This window comes from Zonotrichia leucophrys, chromosome 1 (genome assembly GCF_028769735.1).
Source record: "Zonotrichia leucophrys gambelii isolate GWCS_2022_RI chromosome 1, RI_Zleu_2.0, whole genome shotgun sequence".
Classification (NCBI taxonomy): domain Eukaryota; kingdom Metazoa; phylum Chordata; class Aves; order Passeriformes; family Passerellidae; genus Zonotrichia; species Zonotrichia leucophrys.
The window spans coordinates 31,612,300-31,637,473 of NC_088169.1; the positions used below are offsets into that span (position 1 = coordinate 31,612,300).

At 41.5% G+C, this 25,174-nt stretch overlaps 1 protein-coding gene across 1 annotated transcript in view; it reads left to right on the forward strand.

The window, feature by feature from the left end:
* The window catches only part of AFF3 (ALF transcription elongation factor 3), a 327,563-nt gene extending 302,875 nt beyond the window's left edge, over window positions 1-24,688 (forward strand). Inside the window, exons 15-21 of the mRNA XM_064710766.1 lie at window positions 665-728; window positions 3,344-3,480; window positions 5,551-5,622; window positions 7,972-8,065; window positions 12,055-12,104; window positions 12,230-12,444; window positions 13,873-24,688. Coding sequence (XP_064566836.1) covers window positions 665-728; window positions 3,344-3,480; window positions 5,551-5,622; window positions 7,972-8,065; window positions 12,055-12,104; window positions 12,230-12,444; window positions 13,873-13,994 — 754 coding nt within the window. The 3' untranslated portion in view covers window positions 13,995-24,688. The remainder of the gene's footprint in view (window positions 1-664; window positions 729-3,343; window positions 3,481-5,550; window positions 5,623-7,971; window positions 8,066-12,054; window positions 12,105-12,229; window positions 12,445-13,872) is intronic.
* The last annotated feature ends 486 nt before the right edge of the window (window positions 24,689-25,174 follow it).

Sequence of the window (25,174 nt, forward strand, 5' to 3'; positions counted from 1 at the left end):
GGGTCAGGTAGGTTAAGGAAGGGATGGAATCTCCCAGATGTGTTTGAGGAGAAATCAGTGGAGAAATTGGCATGAGGAATGCCAGTGGAATTGCAGCAGGTGGCCCAGCACTGAGTCAGAGATGAACTCCAGGAAGCAAAAGTAAACAGTACTCAGCATGCTTACATATAAGAGGGACAAGAGTGAGATGTAGCTGTGGAGGCAAGCAGGCAGTGTGTGTTTTCAGAGTGGAGAGATTAAACATACACTTGTTTTGAGAGGAGGGAGAAGCCAAGGCAAATAACAATGTACACAGAGGACTAGAAAAAGAGGCAAGCAAGCACCAGGGAGAGGAGAAGACAGAATATCTTGTTCTGCTTAACGCCTGTATCCATTTTGCAGATCAGAACTGCACTAATTTGGGAAGCAGTTTATATAATCCATAAAAATGCATTTTATTAGCCTTTCTTTACTTGAATCACTGACTTCTAAAGAATGAGAACAGCCATAAATGCTATTGTCTCCACAGGCAGCAATTTGAAAATAGAAGATGCATGGTTACACGATAAGTGTATTTTCTTCATAAAAAATGTTTGCAAATCAGGTTTAAAATAAGGGAAAAACAACCTTAAAATATTCTGCACTTCAGAAAATAATAAAATGTCTTCTTATTTTCCCCTGGTAGACCACGCAATGCAGATTACTTTATGCAGGAAGCTAAACGGAAGAAGCATAAAGCAGATGCAATGGTGAGAACATTTTCTTTCCAGTTACATTCCTTCAAATAATTTTTGTAATGCAGTTTCTTCATCAGTGCAGTATTCCTGGGGTAATTATAAAATCTATTATAAGGATGGCTAGGCTTGTTAAATTAAGAAATGTTTATATAATCAAATGTTCATAGACCAATAAACTATGACTTAACAAATAATGACTTACTGAGATAAAGGCCTGGATAAATAAAACTTTCCATTTATCCCTTTGCTTTAATTAGTAACTATAGTAATGGAGGCTGCATAAAGGATCCACATACCTATCATCTCAGTTTAACTAGCTGGCTAGGTCCTGTAATTGCATCTCACTCCAAATTTGGTCTGGTAGCTGAGGTATTTGCACTTTTTTTAAAGAGCTTTGGCTTTTCAGTGCCAAAAGAATCCTGGTTTCATGGCAGATGTTTCCCAACATAATCAGAAGCACACAAAGAATTTTTGTAACCCTAGAGGAACACCTAGCACACAAAGTACTGTTGCAACAAATAGATTCTTCACCCTGGCTTTGACCTGTCTAAAAATGTAGCCAGAAAGAAAAAGGGGAATCTGAGGTTATACAGAGCACTACAGAGATGCTTGTCTTTCCAAACAAATGTGTGCAACAAAATCTGCAGTGCTGCAGCAGAGCTCTGCTTAGCTGTCCCTCAGTTCTCTCCAAGGCTGTGTTTGTCCAGTGCCACAGATGAGCCAGCACAACATGAGGTCTTTGGGATGGCAGTATATGGAGTGGGACCCTGCATTAGGGTGGCTGTGTTGCAGGTGGGGGTAACTGCTTTCCTGTCTTGCTCTGTCAGACAGACCCTTTGCTGTCATACCATCAGGAAAGAAGAAAGGTTTTTCTCAGCTGTGCAGAATGTAGAAAAGCCAAGGAAGCAGAAGCAGGTCCTTAATTTATAACACTAACACCGAGTTTTACACTCTACCTGAGTTTATTAGCACAAATTTCTGTGGTTTATTCAGTTCCATGTTACCCTAAAGTGAGTCTTAAAATCAGAAAATATTGTGGAGAAGTACAAATGGTGCATTTTAGTGTGTTGCTTTAAACAGAATGGAAAGGATCACTTAATATGCAAAGGAAATTCTTAGCCTGGAGAGAAATGTTTTTATGGTAGAGTCCCAGAAAGTGGAGTTGCCAGCATTATTCTCTGCTGTGCCACAAGTTTGCTGCATGAAAGTCACCTAGGCACGATTTGAATAGCTCTGTCAGTATCAGGTGGTTGAAATATCCTCCACGTTCAGCTTCCCTACACAGTGGACCAGCACCTTACTTACACCTTGTAAACAGCCCTTTGCAGGTGCTCCCTCTCCCTCCCTGGCTGTGTAGGCATCCTGGGGAAAATGCCATATTGCCAAAGTGCCTCCAGGCACTTTGAATCACCTTGCTGGGCTCGACACCTCCTACTTTGGCACTGCACTACCTGACACAGGCACTCACAGTGAGCAGCTTGAAAATTACTCTAAGTCTCTCTGCTCCTCAGTCCCCCATCTGTGAAATTGGGATAATAGCACTTCCACCCGCACCGGAGCATCAGGGGGAGAAATATAATAAAAAGTTTGTGAAGTTCTCTGGTATGATCGCAGTGGGAGTCATATAAGAACCTAAAATAGATTGAAGCTAGTGTGCCATTCCAAAGTTACTATTTAAAATCTTTATCCCTTGGAAAAGAATAAGGTCCATTAACCTTTCACTGTGTGCATCAGATTTCAACCAAATGCATCCAGTCCATTAATGGGCTTTATGTACCGCAGGAGTTCTGACTGAAGGAGAGAGAAGTCAGGACAGAGAGGTATTAGTATGATTCATCTCTCTCTTCCCTTCAAAAATGGAATTCTGAGGGCAGATAAGTGGCATGTAAGTGTACACATATGAACATTAGATGCATGTTTGCATATGCAGTGTTACTGAGGACAGGCACATATATGCACATTAGTGCACAAATACACACACAAAGTACCAAAAATAGGAGAAGAAACAGGGCAAGGAAGGAGGATGGCAGAAGATGCTGAGGGAGCAGAGCAGTCCCTGAAAGAGGAGGAGGATATAGAAAGCAAATTCCTGACAAGAGGAGAACAATGCTGACAATGGTAGGGATAAAGAAGACAGGAGAACAGAGATGAGCCTTTGTATAAGAGTTAGTAGTCAAAGTATTTAGTTCTCCTGTCTTAGTTATGATATCTGTTACTGTTCTTTGTTGAGTGATAAAAAACTACACTTGCAAAGATGTGTGAAACCCTTTTTAATGAAAGATGAAAGCTGGAACAAAAGGCAGCATGAGTTTGTGGAATTTCCAGCACTGGAAGAGCTTTAACAAACACTGTTGGGAATGTCCTAGGCACAGCTGACCCTTCTTTGGACACAAGAGTGTGGAACAAATAATATCTCGGAGCCTTTCCTAGCTCTATTTTCTGTATCTTATGATTTTCACTGATGCACAGAGTTTGATGGGTATTAGCTTTCTCACAGGAAAAATTGTGCAGCTGAAGATATATCAACTTGTGTCAAGTTTACAATATTTGTTGAGAAAGTCCCATCAAATGTAATGATATCTTGATGATTACACTACATCTCTGTGTCCTTATTTTTTTCTCTCTAGGTGGAGAAGTTTGGAAAGGCACTGAATTATGCAGAAGCAGCACTATCGTTTATTGAGTGTGGAAATGCAATGGAACAAGGCCCAATGGAATCTAAATCCCCTTACACCATGTATTCAGAGACAGTTGAACTCATCAGGTAGGAAAGGAAGGCGATGACCCCAGGGGTTACTCTGTGCAAACACGATCATCTGCATTATCACCTATTTCCGTACATGCAGTAAAAGGGTAGAAGTGAACTCCTTACAAGGGCCTGGTTATTCATATGTGATGTGTATGTTTTATCTGTGGTTTCTTTGGAAATTAAATCAAGTAACTGTGAAGAATGAAAAAAAAAGAAAAAATAAAATAAACAAACAAAAACACGAACAAAAAACCCTAGAGGTTTTCCTATTACTTGAGTTGCAAATTACTTCAAGAGTTTCATGATATAAGTCTTCAGCTACTCAGTGGAGGAAACCAGTAACCCATAATAACAAAACATTTTCATGGAGTGGTAACTTGAAAAATATTGCATGTAAGATTGCTGTTTAAAGATTCCCTGAAAGAAGATGTGAACAGTGATAGAAAAATGGACACTAAGTCCATTTGATGTGTGTGCTCTAATGTAGTCAGTGAAGTCAGGAGCACAGCTCACCTCAGAGCTACTCCTACTTTTAGTCACCTTCATGGCTCTCCAAACAGGGTAGTCTAGAATTCAGTGCCATCCACAGGCCCTCTGAAGTATGTCTCTTAAGTCCTTTTGTCCATTATAGCTGGTACTTAACATTATTGGCAATGTCATTGGTAGAGAAAACAAAGGTCAGAACCATTGCAGCAGCTGAGGGACTCTGCAAGAGAGCGACCCCAGACACGCTAGTGGAGACATCTGCACTGACAGTGACCATGGTATCATTCCTCAGGACACTCAACCATGCAGTTCCATCCAGTCAAGATTAAGCTCATAGGAAATAATACATTTTCATTTTTAATCATATCCATAATGAGTCAGAGCTTCTAAAACAAAAGCATTCTTTTGGACTTAGCGTTGATGTGAAGATTTTCTCGCATGTTAATAATTCCACTGGCATTTTGTTCCACTTAAGGCTGTCTTCTCATGCATTTCAGTGGATTGAGGCCAGCTTTCTGACTGGAAAGCTATTGAAAAAAATCAAATACTTTTTTTTCTGTAAGAGAATTGTACATTCTATCTCTGCAATTTTTCCTTCCTTTTTTTTCCCATCTCTGTAATTCCTCCCTTCTTTTTTTTTTTTTTTTCCCAAAAGGCAGAAAGCTCTTTCTTTGTCTGCCCTGTCTTCTCTCGTGGTAGTAAATATATGTTCCTAACTCTGGAAATGAATTTTGCTTGCAGATGCATAGCTTTCAATAATGTGTATAGCTGTGGCCGTGTTGTAATGTGAATTGCTGTTGATCTCGCTGCAACTCAGAAAAATAAGTGGTTTGCTAGGTATGCCTGTAGAAGCAAAATTTTCATACTGAATCTTTGCACAGATATCAGAATTAGAGTTTGAAAGCAAAGGTAAGAAAAAATCACAAGCAGCTAATTATGGGGAACAGGTATTTTTCTGGAAGTGAGCCCAGAAGCGCTGTGTGTTGTTCTAACCTTGTCTGTTGTTCAGGTATTCAGCTGGAAGCTGAGATTTCCAGAAACCAATTTGTGTTTGCATAGCACATACACTCTTGAAACACCAGGGCTACCTCTGTGGATCTTTAATATTTATAGAGTTTGAATGTAATGTCATGTGAGCAAAAATAGCTCTGAGCCACATGTTCCCCCTCTGCTGTGCTGTGCTCGGAGGAGCAAATCTGGGTAGACACACTCAGAACTGGCAGGGTGAGGTCAGCACCAGCTTCCAAGCAGGCTGTCTGCCTTCAAAAGCTCCAAAGCCCTTTCTGCATGAACTCTGTGTAACTGGGTCTCTGCAGCAGCAGAGGTTATTTTGGTAGGACAGTGTCACCTCGCCAGCTAGGCTCCCCTCTGGACTGATGGATGATCAAGGGGGTTCGCGGCTGTTTAAAGAGTGCACGGATGCACTGCTAATGACAAAACAGCTCTGAAACACAACCAGGAAAAACACATGTATGGCTGGTAACTTGAACAAATATGTATAAAGGGCCAGAGCAAACGACATTGGCCAGCATAGCTCTCTGATCAGTAATACAAAGCTGTCTCAGTTAACTCACATTGGCTTTTTTCTTCTTGCTTAAGGTATGCAGTGAGACTAAAAACCCACTCAGGCCCCAACGCCACGGCGGAAGACAAACAGCTGGCAGCATTATGGTTAGTAGATCCAGCTTTCCTCAAAAGGCTTCTTTTCTGCAGTGAGCCAGTTCTTGAAAATCAGATGTTGGATGCAGCCAGATAAAATTATGTTCTCTATTGAAATTAAGAGAATCCTTTCTTCTCTGGGAAGGTCCAGCCCTTGTATCACTGTACCAAGTCTGCATTCTGTCTCTGTAAATAAGCAATTCATACTTATTTATTGATTGTGACAGGTTGGCTATGGTACGTCAGTGTAATTAATTTTTAAATGCCTGATGGTTTGTTGTTTTTATGAGTGATGCACTTTTGTACCAACAGCTCAGTAAGTTCTTCTGTGGCTGACATTTTAGGCTCAATAATCATAAATTTTATTTATATTATATGAAGGGCAATATGGTGATGGGGATAATTAAGCCTCTTGGATTATCTATTAAATTGAGATTTCTAAACATATATGTAAGCACCTTAGATTCTATAGGACAGTTTCTGATTGCTAGTAAAATACTATAATGTTATTAAAATCAATTTTTAATTTAATATCATTGTAGTTAATACATAAAATACCTATTACATGGTTACTGAGTCTCAGTAAGTGGACATTTACAATCAGCAAGTGTGTTTTTAACATCTATTAACCATCTGTTAAAAACCCAAATTGAATGCATCTTTAGCCTCCATAAAGAAGGAGTCCTAATTAATCATTTGTATAAAAAGGAACAAAATATTCAGAGATGCTTTTTTTTTTTTATGCCCTTTCTCTATCACTGGTTTTCTGTTCCATGGGGAGGCCCACAGCATGCATTAAGTGGCGATTGCTTTAAAAATGCTTAGGTGGGAAAATGACTAAAGAACGGTTAAAAAAGGACATATAAAGCCACATTACAAAGGCTTGCTGAGAACTGCCGGAGCGCTTCGGTGCGTGCGGAGGCACATCCAAATTCAGGGAGCCGCTGCATCTGTTCCAGCAGGAGAAAGGTCAGCGCGAGGGAAAGCAGACGGAGCCTTCTCCGGGCGATGAATGGCAATCTTAACTCACCGTCTGCCAGCCAGCAGATGAGCTGACACCATTTGCATATGTGCTGTACCTGTGAAGGTGACAGAGGGAGAGCGATGGGGGCGGCTGCCAGCCCGCGCTCCCGGCCGCCTCTCCCGGGGAGACACTGCCCTCCAGCGGCCGCGGCCGGGACTGCGCTCCGCGCAGAGCCAGGCCGCCCCCTCAGCCCTGCCTGGCATGGGCTGATTCAATGTCCGAATTCCAGGCGTTCGCTGAGGTGTGGGCAGCCCTTGGCCGCGGGGAGATGGAGAGCACTCTGCACGTTCACACTCTCAACGCACCTTCTGGTGCTCCGGATTGGCTGCTACACTAAATACTGCTTTTAAAAACGAGGCCTCTGCTGCCAAAGGAAAAGCAAATCACACAGGGTTTTTGCTTCAAAAGCAGCGTTACTGTGGGGCACTTTCACACTTGCCCTAGTTTTCACACTTTTTCAATCTAAAAACCTTGCTGGGAAGAGGTGGTGGTGATTCTCAATTCGGAAAATAGACAGGTACACCTAAAGCCACTAGCAAAGAGAAGTGTATGTGTCCTGAATACTGACTACTGTGGTACATAACTATAGTCAATAGCCATTACTCTCATTTAATTAGGTAGCTTTAAAGGTGTGTGGCACTCTGCAGACTAAAAAGGAGCACAGGAGCAGACAGTACCAGTACAGCCCGTTGAGTTTTTCAACCCACTGCTGATTTCCTTTGGGGAAAAAATCAGGCAAGCGGTCTGGGAATAGCCTCCAGTCTCCAACACAATCTCTGTTCTGGTTTCCTACAGAGAAGCTTGGCTACTGAAATCTGTGCCAGATCCAAGGTTTCTCTTTATCCCAGCCATCCCCAGCTGCTGGAAGAGACCACTGGGTGTATACAGAATACATCCACTGTTACTCGAGTTCACTATATCCAGGGTATTGCAATAAAGTCCCTAGATAAGATATCTCAAAAAGCTGTTTATGCATTTGCAAGTAAAAATACAAAAAAAAAGGTGTATGTTGAGTTTCAGGATGTCTCTTTTCATGGGATAGGCTTATGATCAAGTGTGCAGACTTGAAGCCAGAATGAAGGCCTGGGAGCCCAGACCCCTCTGAGTATGGTTTGTTTAGTACCTCACTGGCAGCATTGGTCAGCATGACCTGCCCTCGCTGTAGTACCTAGCTCTGGTCATGAACCCATGGCAAAGTGTGAAGTACTGCCAACAAATGGTGATAAAAACTGTAAGCAAGGTGCTGTCAGCCTTCCACTCTATATTAGTTTGAGGATTCAAGATATTCAGTGGGATTTCTGTTCACCCTGTACTTTCTGCTCTCCCTTATATTCCAGTTACCGCTGCCTGGCCCTTCTGTACTGGAGGATGTTCCGGCTCAAGAGAGACCATGCCGTCAAGTATTCAAAAGCGCTTATTGAGTATTTCAAGGTATGTTTTTTTATGGCATGTTTGTAGATCAATGTTTTTACAGGAGATACAGCATCTTACTGGAGCAGTAGCTGTGCTGGGCTTAGTTTTTCCCCTGTGAAGTCAGTGATGTTTTACCATAGACTCTCATGGCAACATCTGAGCTCTAGTTAGTTCAGTTATCTTCACAAGGGTCCCTCTTTGAAAAATACACTCTGTGACCCTTCACAAAGGATGATAAATTTGTTGTACTAACAAACAGGTATTTTTAGATTATTCTTGGTCCATTGTCTAGTGCTATCCAGCTCTGTTGTGAATAGGTTTTGCAGATTTTGCTGTAAGAATCCCCTTCGGGATTACACTTCCCACGAGTTGAAGACTTTGATCTAGATCAGTCCTCAGATGGAGGCCTTCCACTCAGCAGCATCACTAGGTAGGACAATGCAGTGGGACATCTTACCCAGGGAACTGTCAGAGAGCCCACGCTGAGTTCAGCAGGAGTTGTACAGCAGCATCAGAGGGCAGACAGACCACCTGCCACGTACTTGACATGGCTCCCTTGGCTTCCCCTTCCTGCTTTGCTTCACCTGTTACTGCTACCATTTTTCATTTCTGACAAAGTGAAACTTCTTGCAGTCAATCCATCCAGCATGTGATGTACAAACACAAAAATTAGCCTTTATCTTCCTAAATTTAAAAAAAAAAAAAAAAGAAGAAGAATGAACATACAAGTGTCATTAAGACAAACTGCTTTGTGGGACCTGAACAGGCATTTGTCTTTGAACGCAGGGCTCATCTGTTGGGGTTTTTTTGTGGACAGAAGAACCTTGAAATGAAAAACATCCATCCTTTGACATTTTGTTAATAAAAAAATTCAAATACAGGCACAAATGCTTATGACCAAATTCTAAACACATGAAGAAAGAGAAGGGAATTGACAGATCTGTTATTGTCAAATGGAAATTGAAGTCAATGTAATTGCTTCAAAAATTTAGCAGTATATAATTCAACATGTTATGTTTCTCTAACAATTACTTGATTTCAGGGAAAAGAAATATGTGCCTGTTGAAGTACTTTATTTTTCTTGACCAGTTCAGAGAATAGCTGTACTAAGCAGCTCTCAACCATGTAAAATATCTCCTGCTAGCAGACAGAGACTGTTTCACAGCAAATATAAAATGGACTTACACTCTACCTTAGCCAAGAAGAGTTTGTTTCTTTGCAGAGCTCCTGCTGACACAATGATAGCATAGCTTCACATTAGAAAGTATTCTCACCTTTAAAAGCAAAAGTGGAAAAAATCATCCATTTGCTATAATTTTCAGTGGAAAACAAGCCAGTTCTCCACTCCTTTCATATTTGGTATCTAAAAGCTTTCAAAACCAAGTGACAGGAAATGCTGACTGCATTAAGAACTTCCTCATATATTATCAATCAGAGAAGGATTTTTAATCACACATTTGCAGGGAAAATTGGACATACTGTCCTTTTAGAAAATAAAAAAATACTATTTAAATGTCCTTTAGGTGATTTATTTCCATTATAGAAAAAAAGTGCAGCAGAGAATTAGAAAGAAGGTCCAGATATTCAGGGGCCAGGCACATATGAGAGAACAAAGAAACCAGGAGAATGGGTTGCAGTAGGGAAAGTGGTATAAGAGATCCCTTACAACATTACACTCTTTAGAATCCTTACCTCCCCCACCCTTCTGGTGCAGAACTGAGGAAACTGAAGCAATATACCTAAAACATGAAAAAAAAGATGTGTAGGAAGTTGTACAGTAAGGCAGAGGTTGGTTACATTTACAGTGGAAGTATCTTTGACTCCAATTTTCAAATTGTCCTGCTTCCAACTCTGTAAGTAAACAACAGGCACTCAGTTTCCATTGCACTAGAAAGATGAAGGCAAGTAGTTCTGAGAGACATCAGAAAAGAATGGGGGAAAAAAAATAATCTATTCTGGAGCAGGTTCAAATGCTGAGGATTCCCAGGTTAGTTCTATTTAAGATGGCGAATGAGAAATTTTCCTTTTTTATCTTTTCACACCTGACCTGAGCTTTTCCTGTCAAAAGGAAAAAGAAAAGAAAAAAAAATAAGGAAAAAGAAAACCCTCTGAAGGAAGAAGCCCTTGTGGGACACTCCAAAGCTTATTTTTCATGTCATGTTCCTGGGACATTGAAGACCCAGTGTCAAAATGCAGGAAGAATGACAGGGTACACACAACACTGCCATGATCACTGCTAAAATACAGCCAGTGTTGGGGTGCACATAAAAGATGTAGAAACCCAAGAGGCAGTTCAGAAGGCCCATTAAAACTGAGAAAACAAAGTTTTTTAAAGATAGGCTTAGGGGATTGTCCAGTTTGGTGCTGAATGGGTTAAGAGATCATTGTGTACATGGAAACAGCTGATAATTTGCAGATTACATGCAGTTTTGCTGGCTTTGGACCAACAGAATCCAGAAGATAGCACTGAAGTTAGGAAGATTCAATCTTGAAACTGTGAAACACCATTTTTTTCTAATTATATACGATAGACATAGAACAGGACAAGAAGAACATTAAGGAAGATAAATAGTGTCTAAGAATTTCTATATGACTATTTGTCCTTTTTAGAAGGAATAAAATAAGAGAAAAGATTTTAAAAGTAATTTAGATTCTTTCAGAAGTGCCATGATTGGTGGAAAACAGACATTGCAGATTGTGTGCACTGCAGGATTACTCCTGGCCTTGAAATCCACGAACATCTGAAGCCCCTTGTTTACCATTTTCCTTCCTAAGCCCTGAGAGCCCTGAGAGACCAAGAGGTTTTGTACTGCTGGTACTGCCTGTAACTCCTGCAGTTTACAACCACTACAGCTTTGCATTTAAAACAGTATCCATAAACAGATCTCAGGCTGCAGGACTTTGTCTGGTCCCACATGGATGTCAGGAAGAGAGGGCTGTTCTCCAGCACACAGTTACTTGCAGGTTCAGCTGTAGGGGAGAGCGCAGGGAGGTTACTTTCCTCTGAAGAATCAGGCTGGCCATTGCTGAATGTGAGACCATGGATGAAATGGACTAGAAAAGCTTGATTTCTTAGACTTCTTTCTCACAGCCCTAGGACTAAATCAGTCACTTTGGGACAGGGGTGGAGTTTTTCCCCAGGTCAAATGATCAGGAACCTGTGACTGAATTCCCTCCAACTCCTGGAATTTTAACAACTGAAATAATTTTTAAATTATAAAATCATTTATCCAATCTCCATTACTGCTGGCACCTGAATTTCTTGGGCTTTGTAAATACAGCGCTTGTACAAGGTAGTGTGGTCTCTCCTCAAGCAATGAAATTCTTTATCCTCAGCACGGTATACCAGAGAGTCTCAGTGACTCCAGGTATACAAAAGACCCCACTAAATGATCAAATGGCCCCTTCTGGGATTTTCTGGGGAATCCTTCAACTATGAAAACCACCAATCTACATGGGCAGTCTCTCTGATCTTGTGAATGCTGCCATGTTTGGACCAAGGGGAACAGCTCCATAAGGAGCAATCATGAGCAAGATTTTTGAGCCTGGTGGTTAAAACACCCACCTGAGCTGTAGATCCTCAGATTCACATCCCTGTGGATGCCAGGCAGAGCAGATTTGCACAGTCTTGCCAGTCCTAGGGGAATGACATTTGTCATTAGGGGCAGGAGAGTGGGAGGAAATCCTTCTGATTTTCTTCATCTCAAGAAATTCCAGCCTAAACCTTACTGAGTCCCACAGCACTTTTTTTTTTTTTTTCTGAATTCCCAGGATTTCTGTGAAAAGTTTCCATTTCACCTAATGTTTTTCTAATCAGTGCCTATGCCAGGGTGTTGAAAAGGCTGTTTCAAGTCTGTTCTGTAGCACTGCTTCATCATAACATCAAACTAGGCTGACTGGGTTTATTACTTCATGAGATGCAATTCCATCACTTTCTTTACATTTCTTTCTTTTCCTTTTAGTCTTATATAAATTATATGCATTGTGAATTACTCTTTCCTTTCCAGAATTCATCAAAAGCTGCCCAGAACCCATCTCCTTGGGGTGCCAGTGGAAAGTAAGTTGCACAGTAATCTTATATCAGATTGGCAGTTGGAAATTGTATATTTTTATCTGTGATATGTTCTGATACTCTTGTGTTTTTAATCCCAACACTTTTTAAATATTAACACTGCTTTCTAGGAGCACAGGAACTCCATCACCTATGTCCCCTAGCCCTTCTCCAGTCAGTTCTGTAGGATCCCAGGGGAGCACGGGGGCCCCTTCCCCATCTCCTATCATCAGCATCCCGCAGCGCATCCATCAGATGGCCGCCAACCACGTCAGCATCACCAACAGCATCCTGCACAGCTATGACTACTGGGAGATGGCTGACAACCTGGCCAAGGAAAACAGAGGTGAGCAAGGCAAGGCAGTGGACTATTCTAGAAGACTGTCACATGATTTGGATCAGGAAGATAACTACTTTGATATGAAACCTGTCTGCAAAGTAGGATTGCAGAGATTATTTCTTTCTTCAGTCTGCTCCTAGTTTGTTCCAAAACAGCCCAAAAAGGCAATTTTGATAGCTGTCTTGCTCAGAAGAGCTGAGCCAGCACTTGTGACAGACAGGTCACAGACTTGGCTGTAAGTAGCACTTCCTGCCATCTGTGCATTCTAGAGAGGAAGGCTTGTGGGAGGTAAGACATCTTCCTGCCCCCAAAGTCATGGAGCTGCATGGGATATGTTTAGCCAGATCAAGTCAAAAAGCAGGAGCACACCTCCTTTCTGCAGAAGGAATGAACAGCCCCTAGCCCTCCCCCATCCGCAGCAGACACAGGTTGGAACAAGGTGCCTGCAGCAGACTTCTCTCAGGTGAACTGATTTCCATGAGCAAATGCCTCAGCATCTGACTTGATGGTGAAGTATTCCTTAGTCTTCAGGCTAATTTGTGTATTTAAGGCAGGGACATGGGCAAGATCCAAGTCAAAACAAGGACACCTAAGTGAAGGTATGTAGATATGGGTTGGGGGGCTCATCTCCCATTGCAGTTGATGGAGCTTTATTCAATACCACCAGCAGTTCAGAGTGCTGTTTAGTTCACCCTGAAAGGTGTGTACTAAACAGCACACCTCTCAGGGTGTACTAAAAAGGGAGAGAGGACTACAATTTACTGAGGTATCCTTACCTAAACTGTCACTCCAGAACTCTCCTGCACATCCTGTGTTAGATCTGCCAGTCCAGGCTGTACATATGAACTCCCCCAGAGCATCTCAAATGGACACTACATGTCTCTGAGTAGACAACGGAATTGTCCCTATCCATGGCACGGGCTTGGAACTGGCTGATCTTTAAAGGTCCCTTCCAACCCAAACCATTCTGTGATTCTAAGTCCTGACTGGCTAGTTAGCCAAATTACTCTTTAGGCTGGGTTGGCCATGTTGTACAGGCCTCTATTTCTCTCTCATGGTAGCTTAAATATCTGGCATATCACAAATGGGTCACTGGACACTTGTGTATGGACTTTTTGATCTACTTGTCCTCAATCTCAGAATAAATCTTGCCCCGAGTCTGTTTGCTTTATCAAGACTCAATGGAAATTAATGAAAAGCAAAGCTGAAGAACTCACTGCTTTGTTCGTTAAAAAGAAAATTGCTGTGCATCAGCCTGTAACATCATGAACCACAGGGCTTTAAAATTAATCTCCCCAGCACTAAACTTTCATTCCCATGGAATGTTCAGCCTGACTCAATTTGCAAGAGAATAAAATCTGTTAAAGAGTGAAAAGTAGCAAATAAAGATTCACTCTTCTGATGCTGAATCCCTGCAATTCTTTTTCCCTGCAGATTTTTTTAACGACTTGGATGCATTGATGGGACCTATCACCTTGCACAGCAGTATGGAGCATTTAGTCCAGTACACTCAACAAGGACTTCACTGGGTGCGGAATAGTGCTCACTTGTCATAATGACTGTGTGCCATTCACATGGACAGTATCCCTTTCATGGATAATTCAGTTATTCTGGACACTGTGCTACAGAAATAGTCAGCTACAGCATTGATCCAAACAAAGGTGAATATTTCTTCAATATTGAGCAAAATTCTTCTGAGTGTAGACATGTATGTGCACAGAGGTACAATATACAATGATGTCTCTTCAGAATGAATTGTTCTGTATCACTCTCCAAACATTTTCATACACTACAAATACTACAAAGAACTGATCTTAATGCACAAGCATACCCTTTCTATTGTACTGAAAAACTCAGAAACCAAAATCTTATGGGTTGATTGAACCAAGTGCAATAAGCACAGATCCCTATTCAGGAAAGCTCACAATAGATTCTTAACTTTAAGCTTGTACTGAAATCCTGATGACTTCAGCAGAGCTTAAGCACATACACAAGGGCTTTCCTGAACTGGAATGAATGAGGGCAAATCATAGACATGGAGAATTTTTACTGCGAGCATGGACGCGTCACAGAAGTTTCCATATTAATTGTGCCATCTCCCTGTTACTTCTCCACTGGAGCGCAGAGAGGAGGTGTGTAGTCCACATTAAGTTGGAGAAAGACAGCATTCCTTCATGTGCAATAAGTTTCAACAAATTGCATGCATTTCTTTATCTCCTGTCTTTTTCAATAACTTTATGTCTCATTCAGCTCCTCACCAACAGTGCGACCTACAGTACCAAGCAAAAGGAAGGCCTAAAAACAGATATGCTGGTAGGAAGAACTTAAAAGAGATGGTGCAAAATTGCATTCTGTTACTGACAGTAAATAGATAAGGAAAAAATATGGCAAACAGTAATCCACTTAGGAAGGAAAATGTGTTAACTTCGGCTGCACACACACACACAGACAGATATTTATAACAGTTGTTGGCTTTGCATGGGAAGGCTTCATCCTGCAGATTTTGGCTTTCATATCTTTTTCATCTAGCAGAAGCTTGCAACGTTTTCTTCCAGGCTGTATGGGAGCATTACACGCAATTTCCTTTATCTGGGAAGCTGAGTTTGCTGCTCATCAGGCTAAGAACTGTTTCCTATCATAATCCTCTCACTCTTCATGCATAATCCTCAACTAGGCTTTAGCGTTTCTTGATTTATGGGATGTTTTCAGTTCCCGTTGACAGGCTGTGTTTTTCATGCCAGAGAATTAATCCCACAATAATTGGAGTTTAATTTGGGTCAGATGAGGTCAAGGCCAGTTCATATCAACTGTGCTTGCACTCAGTGCATTTTTGTTCATTTTCAGTGGTTTTCACATATTTAGGGGTTCTTTTTTCTATATTGGAAATATTTTCTTTTGCAATCAGATTTGCTGCCTTTACTCAAATCAGCAGCTCCAATGACTTTCAATTGATTGTTCTTGTCAAAGGCATTAGTGAACCCTTTTACTGTTATTTTCTAATCTAATTTGCTTACATATTAAGAAATTGTGAGTACAAAACACACTTTCAATAGAAGATACAAGTAGAAGTAGCCACTGATACAAATGGTTGATTAATTGGTACTTGCTGCCTTTAGTTTTCTGTCCCCCCTTTTTGAAGAGCTGCATTTTGAAGAAAAGATACCAAAAAATATGGCACAATTTCTCAGTCAAATGTCTTTGGTAGCACAGACTTCATGTACCCCATGGTAAATAGTGGGCTTGTGAGCACACTGAGCCCCACATAGCTGTGTTTTTCTCACCATAACTCCAGCTATTGCTCAGACTCAGCATTCACTGTGTTCTCTGAAGCAGCCACCAAGGAACTGCTCAGCCCCAAGCCATCCTGGGCCAATATTTTTGTGCCCATCGGTGCTCAGATACTTCCCCCCAGGAGAATGCCTGTGGCTGTAGCCACCTCATAGTACGGACTTGAGTGTTACAAAGTGGCTGGCTTTAGGAGAGAACATGTACTTGCCTTTAAATGACAAAATACGTGACCTGTGAGTCCTGCTGTCACCCTTAGCCCTGGCTGTCACCCACCCCAGAAGGAACACACTTTGTTTCGTCACAAGTATCGCGGAGAACTCGATCGGTGCCTTTCTGTTTATCCCTTGCCTGATCTCCAGCCGTGGAAGGAAGTCTGTCAGGATTTGCTAGACTAGTAGCAACGGATTCTGTCAGCTGCTTCAATGCCATCCACAGGTACTGCAGGATTTCTCCTCAGATCAGGAAAGTGAAACTCCAGCTAGATTAGCTTCTGTTTTCTTTGACGGTGCCTATGATGTTTATCTTCAGATAAGTTTGGGGGTTTGGGAGCCCTTTCTGATATTTAATGTTGAGAAATTTTAGAAGTAACATATATTACTTGCCTTAAATGGAGTTTAGTTTTATTGCACATGTGGCATTTGAGTTTCAAATATGGAACTTTGAAGCATGTTTATTTTACTAAGATCGGGATATTTTTCTTAATCATGATGAACTCTTTGTATGGATATAATATGTCAAGAAACTTCAAAGAAATGCAAGAATTAATGGTGTTTTGTTGTAACATTTCCAAGTACTAAGCATCTCTGTAGATGATTGTCCTTTCCTGTACATTGCTCTCATATTGAGTTATCTCAGCTAAACTATGGCTTCCATGGAAATCTTACTGATTTTTCATTTTTGTGCTGGCGTCATCTGTGTTGTCTGATGAGCACACCAAGCCTTAATTTCTGGTGGTGCAACAGCATGAGTGGATTAAAGGGTTTGGCTTTCTCTCCATAGGGTTTCTCACAGCTAAACTATTTTAGCAAGGTTATTTAGAATACTCTTCTGTGCAGGCTGTTTGCTCTGTAGTGTTGCTGCTGATTGGATGTCTGAATGTGGCACGGTAACAACAAATACTTAATTTCACCTTCTTAGGGACTGGTCTGCAAAAGTGCATGTGACTTCAGGTCTGGTCCAGTTAAGCATATGCACCACTTTAAGAACCTGAATAGTCTTAGGCATATCACACTGTGAGTCAAAGATGCTCTGTGTGTTTTGGATGGCACCAGAGGAGGCTGTCCTTTTTTGCAGTTCCATGAAACACACTGACTTATTTTAATCTGCTGTGAAAGTCCAGGAACATGCAGGCTTCTTTAGACATAGCAACATTAAGGTTCAATTTTGGAAAAGTAAGAAGTCATTCTGTACAAATCCAGAAGGATTATGCCTGGAGGAAGAAGTCTGCTTACAAACAGAGACTCCTCAATCAGTAAGAGCTCATACAGCAATGGGAATGGATGCAAAGGAACTGTGTATTGCAGGTGGGCTTGACAAATCCAGAACAGCCTATAGGATTCTCACAGGCAGCAAGACAGTACAGAGCCCTTGGCCTTAAACCTTTTTACTATGGCATGGTGGCATGAGTGTCAGGTAAGAACAAAGCATATGCAGAGGTTCAAGTGTGGTCAAAAGCCAGGCATAATCCTTCCTGTCATGTGGCAGGATACCCAAACCCTTGTTTGCCTATTTCTTTTGTTCAAATAACAGAGCTCCAAAGGAAGAGATTATAGTGAACAGAAGACCTTAGGTAAAGGAGGTTAAGAGGATCATGCCCTAAGTGTAGATACAAACACACATGTATATACTGTAAATCTAAATAGTAATAAAGTCACTCAGCATGAAGGATATTACTAGTGCCTACCATTGATCATCAAGTACTCATCACTGAGCAGCCATATCACCTAAGAAGTGCAGTAGCTGTTGTCAAAATAATTTGTGTAGCTAATTAATTTATATTAAATGCACCTTTGGGACTGTGCCATACTATCTCTTTTGTAATACAAATGTTCAACCATTTTTCATGGCTACTGTTTCAAATCTGAAATGTCAGGCTATCTTTTCTGCCCCAGATGAGAACATACACTTAGACCTGGCTAATCTGTACTTAGTTTATCTACCCAAGAGACTTTAGTAGTCACCAGCCTTAATGCATGTACAGTATATGCTATTCACTGACTTAGTTGTAGGTTTTAATCCAAATGAAATTGGAATTTTCAAAATGACTTGGATTAATGGCATCTGCCTAGATATCCCATAGATGTGACATTAAATGATTCATGATTTGAAGCAAGAAAGTTTGAATTTTATGTAAATAACAGTGGATTATTGATCTTTTTACAAGACGATTTTTTTTAAATTAAAAGATTGTCAAAGCAATAGGTTTTTTAACTCTCCTAAATTTTTGGCAGGTCGTGGGTTCATGGTAAAAGCTATATTAAGAACATCTCCTTCTGCAATATGCCTTGTCTTTACATAATCCTCTTAATGCTTAATATGTCAGAAAGAAATGTTTCTTGTCCACAGCAATGGCAACATTTCCCTCCCCCATACAGCGAGAATCCTCAAACTAAAGAATAAAATCTCCTGGCACAATAGAAATACAAACAATGCCTGAAGTATACAGACTTGTTAAGGTAAAAACAGAAGTCTGTCTGGCACATACCTAACATGCCTCTCATTTTGTTATCTTTTGTTATCATTTACATCACATATTTGACCTCACTGTGTTTGAAACTAAAGAATTAGTCTAGTTTTCATGTCTTAAAAATGCCTGGTTGGTCTGATCAGTATCATAATTAGAACTGTTACATTAGGTTATGTGCTGTGCACCAAGGCCTGGGAAGGCATGTAACCATAGATAAATTTGTCAGAATGCATTCAGAAAAGCATTTGGATGATCTTATGTCTGGTATGTCTCAAAAATGTGGAACTATGTCTCTGAGCCAATATTGTTAGCATGAAAAATTAGCTAATTTACCATCTCTCACAAACCTGCCATTTGCCCTCAAAAAGGCCAAGCCTCCATTTCCAGCATCACTGGCCCCAAGCTGTAAATTGCTCTTAAGGTTAATTAACAAACTGGGAAAGTCACTTTAGGTCCTGTTTGTGCTAAGCTGACTAAAGCTACAGAGAGGAAAGCACTAAGATTTAGACATCTGTTGGTCTTTCAAAAGGCTATGGTTTTCTTCAGTGAGATGGGTGAGATCCAGCTGGGGCTATTTCTTCAAGTAGTTCCTCTGCCTCCACTTGCTGTCTAGTCCTGTTGCTCTTGGTAGCCCACAAGTATGCCTGACCTTGAGCAGTGTTTCCTTCTTTGGCAGCCCAAGCCACCTTTCCAATGGGGTGCTGGAACACGGAGCAAGTAACTCACAGGTTGCATAAAGGGCCTGGCTTTTGCCCCCAAAACCAGCAACAAATACACCAAGGCTCCTTCACTTTTGCAATTTTTGTAGCTTGAATTTCACACTCTGCAGCTTGAAGCCCAGCCTTGTCCCTGCTGCTCTCAAAGGATTCCAGAAGGTCCAAGGAAAACAACAGAACTGAGGGGGGCTGGAAAAAGGGATTTCCTCTGTCCCACTTAGTCATTTTTGGGAGCAAATACAGTGAACAGCATGAATGATAAGGCAGTCAGGTCTCATGTTTCTCATATGTACCAACACAGGGATACTTAACATTTATCTGCCTCATAGGGCTTTATGAGAATTAATTAATGTTTGCAAATCACTTTGTATCCTCAGAAGGAAAGTGCTGTTGAAGAGCTATGGAAAAAACTGCTAAGTACACTGGATGAATTTCACCCCTGAGTCCAGAGCTACAAGACCCACAAAATCCTTAAATACTATATAAGCTCTTGGTGTAAGCAGCAGAGTGTGTAAAACTTGTGCTTAGAGCCAAGGGGTGTCACAGTCTAGGTGAAATTGCCATTCCCAGAGTATCTATGACTTTGATCCTGGCAGAGAGCAAGAATCACAACAGTACATAATGGGACAAACAGCATAGATTAACAAAGTGCTGCATGGCCATCCTAAGAGTTTAAAATCTTTTTATGTCTTTCAGTTGCTTTGTATATCTGCAAAAGAAATTTGTACAAAGTATGTTCCTCAAAACAGCCTCAAGTGTTCAAATAATTCATTAATCCAAATCCAGCTTCACATAACTTCAGATCAACGGAAATTTTCTTTTGGCATGGTGCATTGCGGAGAACTAGCTGCTTAACAAGGCATTTTTTTAAAAGTCTCTCATTACATAATATGTGTCTGATTTTGATGCACAGTACCAGTAACCAAAGTGGGAAGTCAGAGATTGGTTGGGAGCACAGTGTTCTCCCACTCTGTGTGGGAGTGACCTTCCCAAATCACACCATTGTTAGACAGCATCCCCAGGGCAGACTTCCAGCTCTGTTCTGACACATTACCCCTAGAAATTATCAATAAAGCCCTTCACCAAGGACTGAACACGGGTCAAATCAACAAAATGTTTCTAACATGGTTCATGTTACTCAGTTAACACTAACAAGTTCTTTCTTAGAAGTAGTTATCCTTTTCTCCTCCACTTGGCATTCTTATATGTGGAATTCTTACCCTGTCAACAGACTTGAAAGAAAACATTTCCTGAAGGAACCAGCTAGGCATAGATAACATGTACCAAAGGACAGGCCCTTCTTATTCTTTTTCTCACTTCTATTTTAGAATACACCTCTATTTAAAAAAATTATATTTTCCTTTGCAGTTTAGATTTATCATAGAATCATAGAAGGGTTCAGGTTGGAAGGGACCTTGAAGATCATCTAGTTCCAACCCCACTGCAGTGGGCAGGGACACCTTTCACTAGACCAGGTTGTTCAAAGCCTCATCTAGTCTGGCCTTGAACATTTCCAGGGATGGGGCATCCACAGCTTCTTCGGGCAACCTGTTCCTATGTCTCACCACACTCAGAGTAAAAAATTTCTTCCTTAGATCCAATCTAAATTTACTCTCAGTTGAAAACTCTTTCCCCTTGTCCTGTTACTACAGGCCCTAGTAAAGTCTTTCTCCATCTTTCTTATAAATCTCCTTTTTGTACAAAAAGACCATGGTCACCATAAGATCTCCCCAGAACCTTCTCTTCTCCAGGGTGCACCCCAACTCTCACAGCCTGTCTTCACAGGAGATGTGCCACATCCCTCTGACCATGTTCATGGCCTCCCCTGGACCTGCTCTAACAGGTCCATGTCCTTCCTGAATTGGAAACCCAGAGCTGGACACTGCACTCCAGGTGCTGTCTCACCACAGCAGAGTAGAGGGGAGAATCACCTCCCTCCACCAGCTGGTCATGCTTTTTTGGCTTTCTGGGTTGCAAAGGCATGTTTCTGGCTCATGTCCAGCCTCTCATCCACCAGCAACCCCAGGTCCTTCTCAGCAAGACTGCTCTCAATCAGTGCATCCCTCATCTGTATTGGTACTGGGGCTTGGACAAACACAGGGACAGGACCATGAAATTCACCTTGATGGGCCTCATGGGGTTCACATGAGGGTCCTCTCTCTCTCAAGGTCCCTCTGGATGTCGAGGTCCCTTCCTGCAGTTCTAGATATTTTTCTCCTCAACTCCATCTCCTGGCTTGCAACATGCAGGACAAGGCAGAGTAGAAACTGGTCACAGGAAAAAGGTGAAAGGCAGCGCAGAGCTCTCCAAGCAGTTCAGGACCTTCCTGCTTTCTTCTCATTCCCACCCCATCTGTGGGACTGGCATCCACTTTCTCTCATTATTTCCGGCAAGAAAATTCAGTTCTCTCTTGAGGAAGGACAGTGAGTGCTGATGAGTCCATGCACAGTTTTTGACATCTCTTCTCCTCAGCAGGGAAAGGCAAATGGGAGGGACCAGTAATCTGGGGACCAAAAGCCTTAGTGCTGGTGACTCAGATACCTTGTGTGAAACAGCAATGCAGCTGGAGGGGTGCCAGCAGCATCTCCTGGCCCAATGCCTTGGCCTGACTGTGCTACCAATCCACTTGAGTGGGTTTTGCCACTTCATGGCCCTGCAGTGGAACCAGCAGGAGCTGGTGGTCTCACCTGTACAATGGTCTCACCTGTACAATGCCATTCCTTAGGCCATGAAGGATACACAGTCAGCCTTGTAGCAATTCACTGGGATTGAATAGGAAAAGAAGGTGGAATGAGGGAGAAAAAGGATTTTGATTTAAACACAGAAGCTGGAAATCATCTCATCTTGTACTGAAGGTCTAAAATAAGCACAGTTAATCTCACCCTAGAAATTCTTGTTTGCCTCCACGGGCTAAAGGGGAGTTAGGTAATGAGCTCAGATACAGAGGTGCAATAAATCCCACCCCAGGTTTATGGTCATACCTGTTGCTGACAGGAATGCCTGATGAAATTGGTGAATATCTCAGGATGCACTGAGGCAGGATGGGGCTGAGATCATGTTGGGAAGGAGCACATATGCAGAAAAATAGGCATGCAGTAAATATATTTATTTCTCAGATGTTTCAAGTATATATTTCAGACTTGGACCACTCTATAATTTACTAGGCCTAATTTCAAAGTAGATTGTTGAGAACTTAATGTGCACCTTTTTCTCTTAAGATTACTGAAATATCAAGAAAATACATTTTACAGTTTACTAAACAATTGCAGGCACTTTTTCCTTATGTTGCCTGGAAGTAGAGCTGGCCTCCTTTAAGAAAGGAGAAAGTTTTTCTGTAGATGATGAAAGAGATGAGATTGGCTATGAGCCTAAGTGAAGCCAATATTACTCTTTTTTATGGAAATTCAACAGCATTTTCCAATTCATTATGTGAAAATGGGAATTTCATCCATGATGAACAGCCTGTAGGTCACACAGAGGCACCTAAAGCTCGTGGCCTGCCAGCAGACCAGTGAATGCCACAGCAGCTCCTAGGGCTGGCTTCCCTTGCTGTTGGGGGAGGCAGAAAGAGCCCTGGTGTGTTGGGGGAGCAGCCAGGTCAAGGTGGGCTTGCAGTGCCATTATCTCTTTCCATGGATGGCAACAGGAGGAGCAGGAGCCAAAGCAGAGGAGCCAGGCAGTGTGAGAATTGCTCTCTGGGCAGTGATCCCTGGTCCTCCTGTGCAGGGGCATTGTTCTGTGCTGACCATGGCAGATGGAGACGATAGCCAGAGTAACAAATCATGGCTTTTGGCAACTCCCTGCCTTCCTGGGCATATTAATTATGGAAACCTGGACTGCAGTGGTGTCTGCTGGCCAGTGCCATGTTGCAGTAGGCATCCTACAGAGACTCTCCTTGGAGTTGCCACCTTGCAGAATTCAAAAGTAAACCACATGGTGGATGGGTGAGGGAAACAAATGGGTGGGGGAGGCAGTACAGGGTGGGTGAAGTAACAGGAGGCTTACACGTTACACTCCTGCCAGTTGCAACAATCCCAGGGTTCCCTGTCCATTTCCCATGCTGCACGTAGCACCAGTGGCTGAAAAGGCAGTGTGGCAATCCCAGTGTGGGATCAGCTGTTGGCTCTGGCAGTGCAGACAGCACACCACAAAGTACTGGCGCATTGCGACTCTTCCCCATCTCCCTTTTCACACAGTGAGCTCCTGAGCGAGGTTCCCTGGCCAGGTGAGGTATGCAGAGACCAGTTTATGACTAGAGTTATTTTTGTAACAAACCACAGAGGTTCATTTCCATATTTCATTTATAGCAACAAACGTCAGCGGATTTTTTTGTAAAATTACTCAAGTGGAGATGGCTTTGTTTGCAGCTCATAAAATAACGCTCATGTTGCTCTCTGAGGATGTGCTACCCGAGGCCTCCCACCATCCTGCTACAGCAGTTTGTCTTTCTGCTGACCATAATCCCACAGTATGTCCCCATACAGCAGGCAATATTGTTTACACAGGTTAATAAACGGAGTATTCTGTACAGTAATTTATGCTGTAAAGTATGTACATATATCACAGCAGCAGTCACAAATGCTTTAAACTGCCTTATTTATTAGATTGGTTAGCATTTCCCCCCTTGCTCCAGAATACTTTAAATTATTTTTATCTTTGCATTAGGTGTTTTTTTAGTTGCTGCATTTTGACCCAGTTATTGAAAAAAAGGTTTTTACAATAAATAAATATCTAAAATTTAAGTAGAAATAGCAAATTCACTCCCCATCCAACTAATATAGCTCTGATTATGATTACAAATAAATATGGTATACTCTTATCTGTGTATCATAGTATATGCCAGAAATCATATTCCACTTGTGATCAATACAAACAAGAGCTTTAGTAACTTTCACCTATTTCATTATTCCATTGTGAGACAAAAATATAATAAAATACTTAATGTAAAATGTCCCCCCGTGAGAGCCCTGGTCTTATTCCTCCCTCAGGCAAAACTCACATTGGCTTCAGTGGGAGATTTACCTAAGTACAACATAGGGACATTACAAAAATAAATATATGGCATAAAAACAGTACTTGTGCTTTGTAGTCAGTCCTTTCCTCTTTAGTGAGAAACATAGGGTAAATGCTACATCTGTAATGCTCCTCTGTCTCACTCCTTCCCTTCTGCTCTACAAGTAAAAAACTGGGATTTAAAACCAATTGTATTTGTTCCATTTGCTCAAAATAAATAGAAATATTCTGGGGATCAGTTCCAAGCCAAACTAGAAAATAAAAGAAAATGTTGCTTTGTTTTCATGTTAAATTATGTTACACAATTAAACAGGATAATGCATACAAAGGCAATGAAATTATTAATTACTTGTTTTACTGTTTGGAGATTTTGCTATGTCCACAGTTCATGTAAAACTCATGTAGCACAGTTTCTGGGATGGTGAAAAATCCTACTGTAATGTAACAGAATGAGCCTTAAGGATTTGTAAGAATAAGCACTTTTATATAAAAAGCAAATATTAATTCATCAGTAATATTACTTTTTTAATGTGACAATAAACCATGAAATCAACATCCTTCTGTCTCAATTATGCCTCTGTCTCTGTCTCTTTCTTAAGCCTTTTTCCAAGGGAAGCAATTGCCGGGTTTTGTGTCACAGCTTTTGAATCCCATCACAGTCACCTGTGTTCCTGCTTAAGTCACACACCCTCATCCACACTTCCTTCGGGGTGAGCTCATGAAAGCTTTGTACAAGGAAGGAGGAAAGGCTCTTTCATTACAGCACATCTCAGTAGCAGGACACCAGTTTTAACTGAAAAAAATAAAGATGTGAAAAGAGGCAGCTCTCAGGGAGGAGGAGAGCAGTCACTGCTACATTTTAGTGAGGCACTGGATGAGCACATCACCAATCCATACTTTTCTTTATGCAGATGTAAGAAACAAGCCCCTGTCCTTAAGAGCAGTAACATCTGTAAGTGGTGCCAAAGCCAGCCATGATTTCAGCAGTTGCAGAGCAGCACTTCACAATTTACAGCCACTGTTATAATAAAAC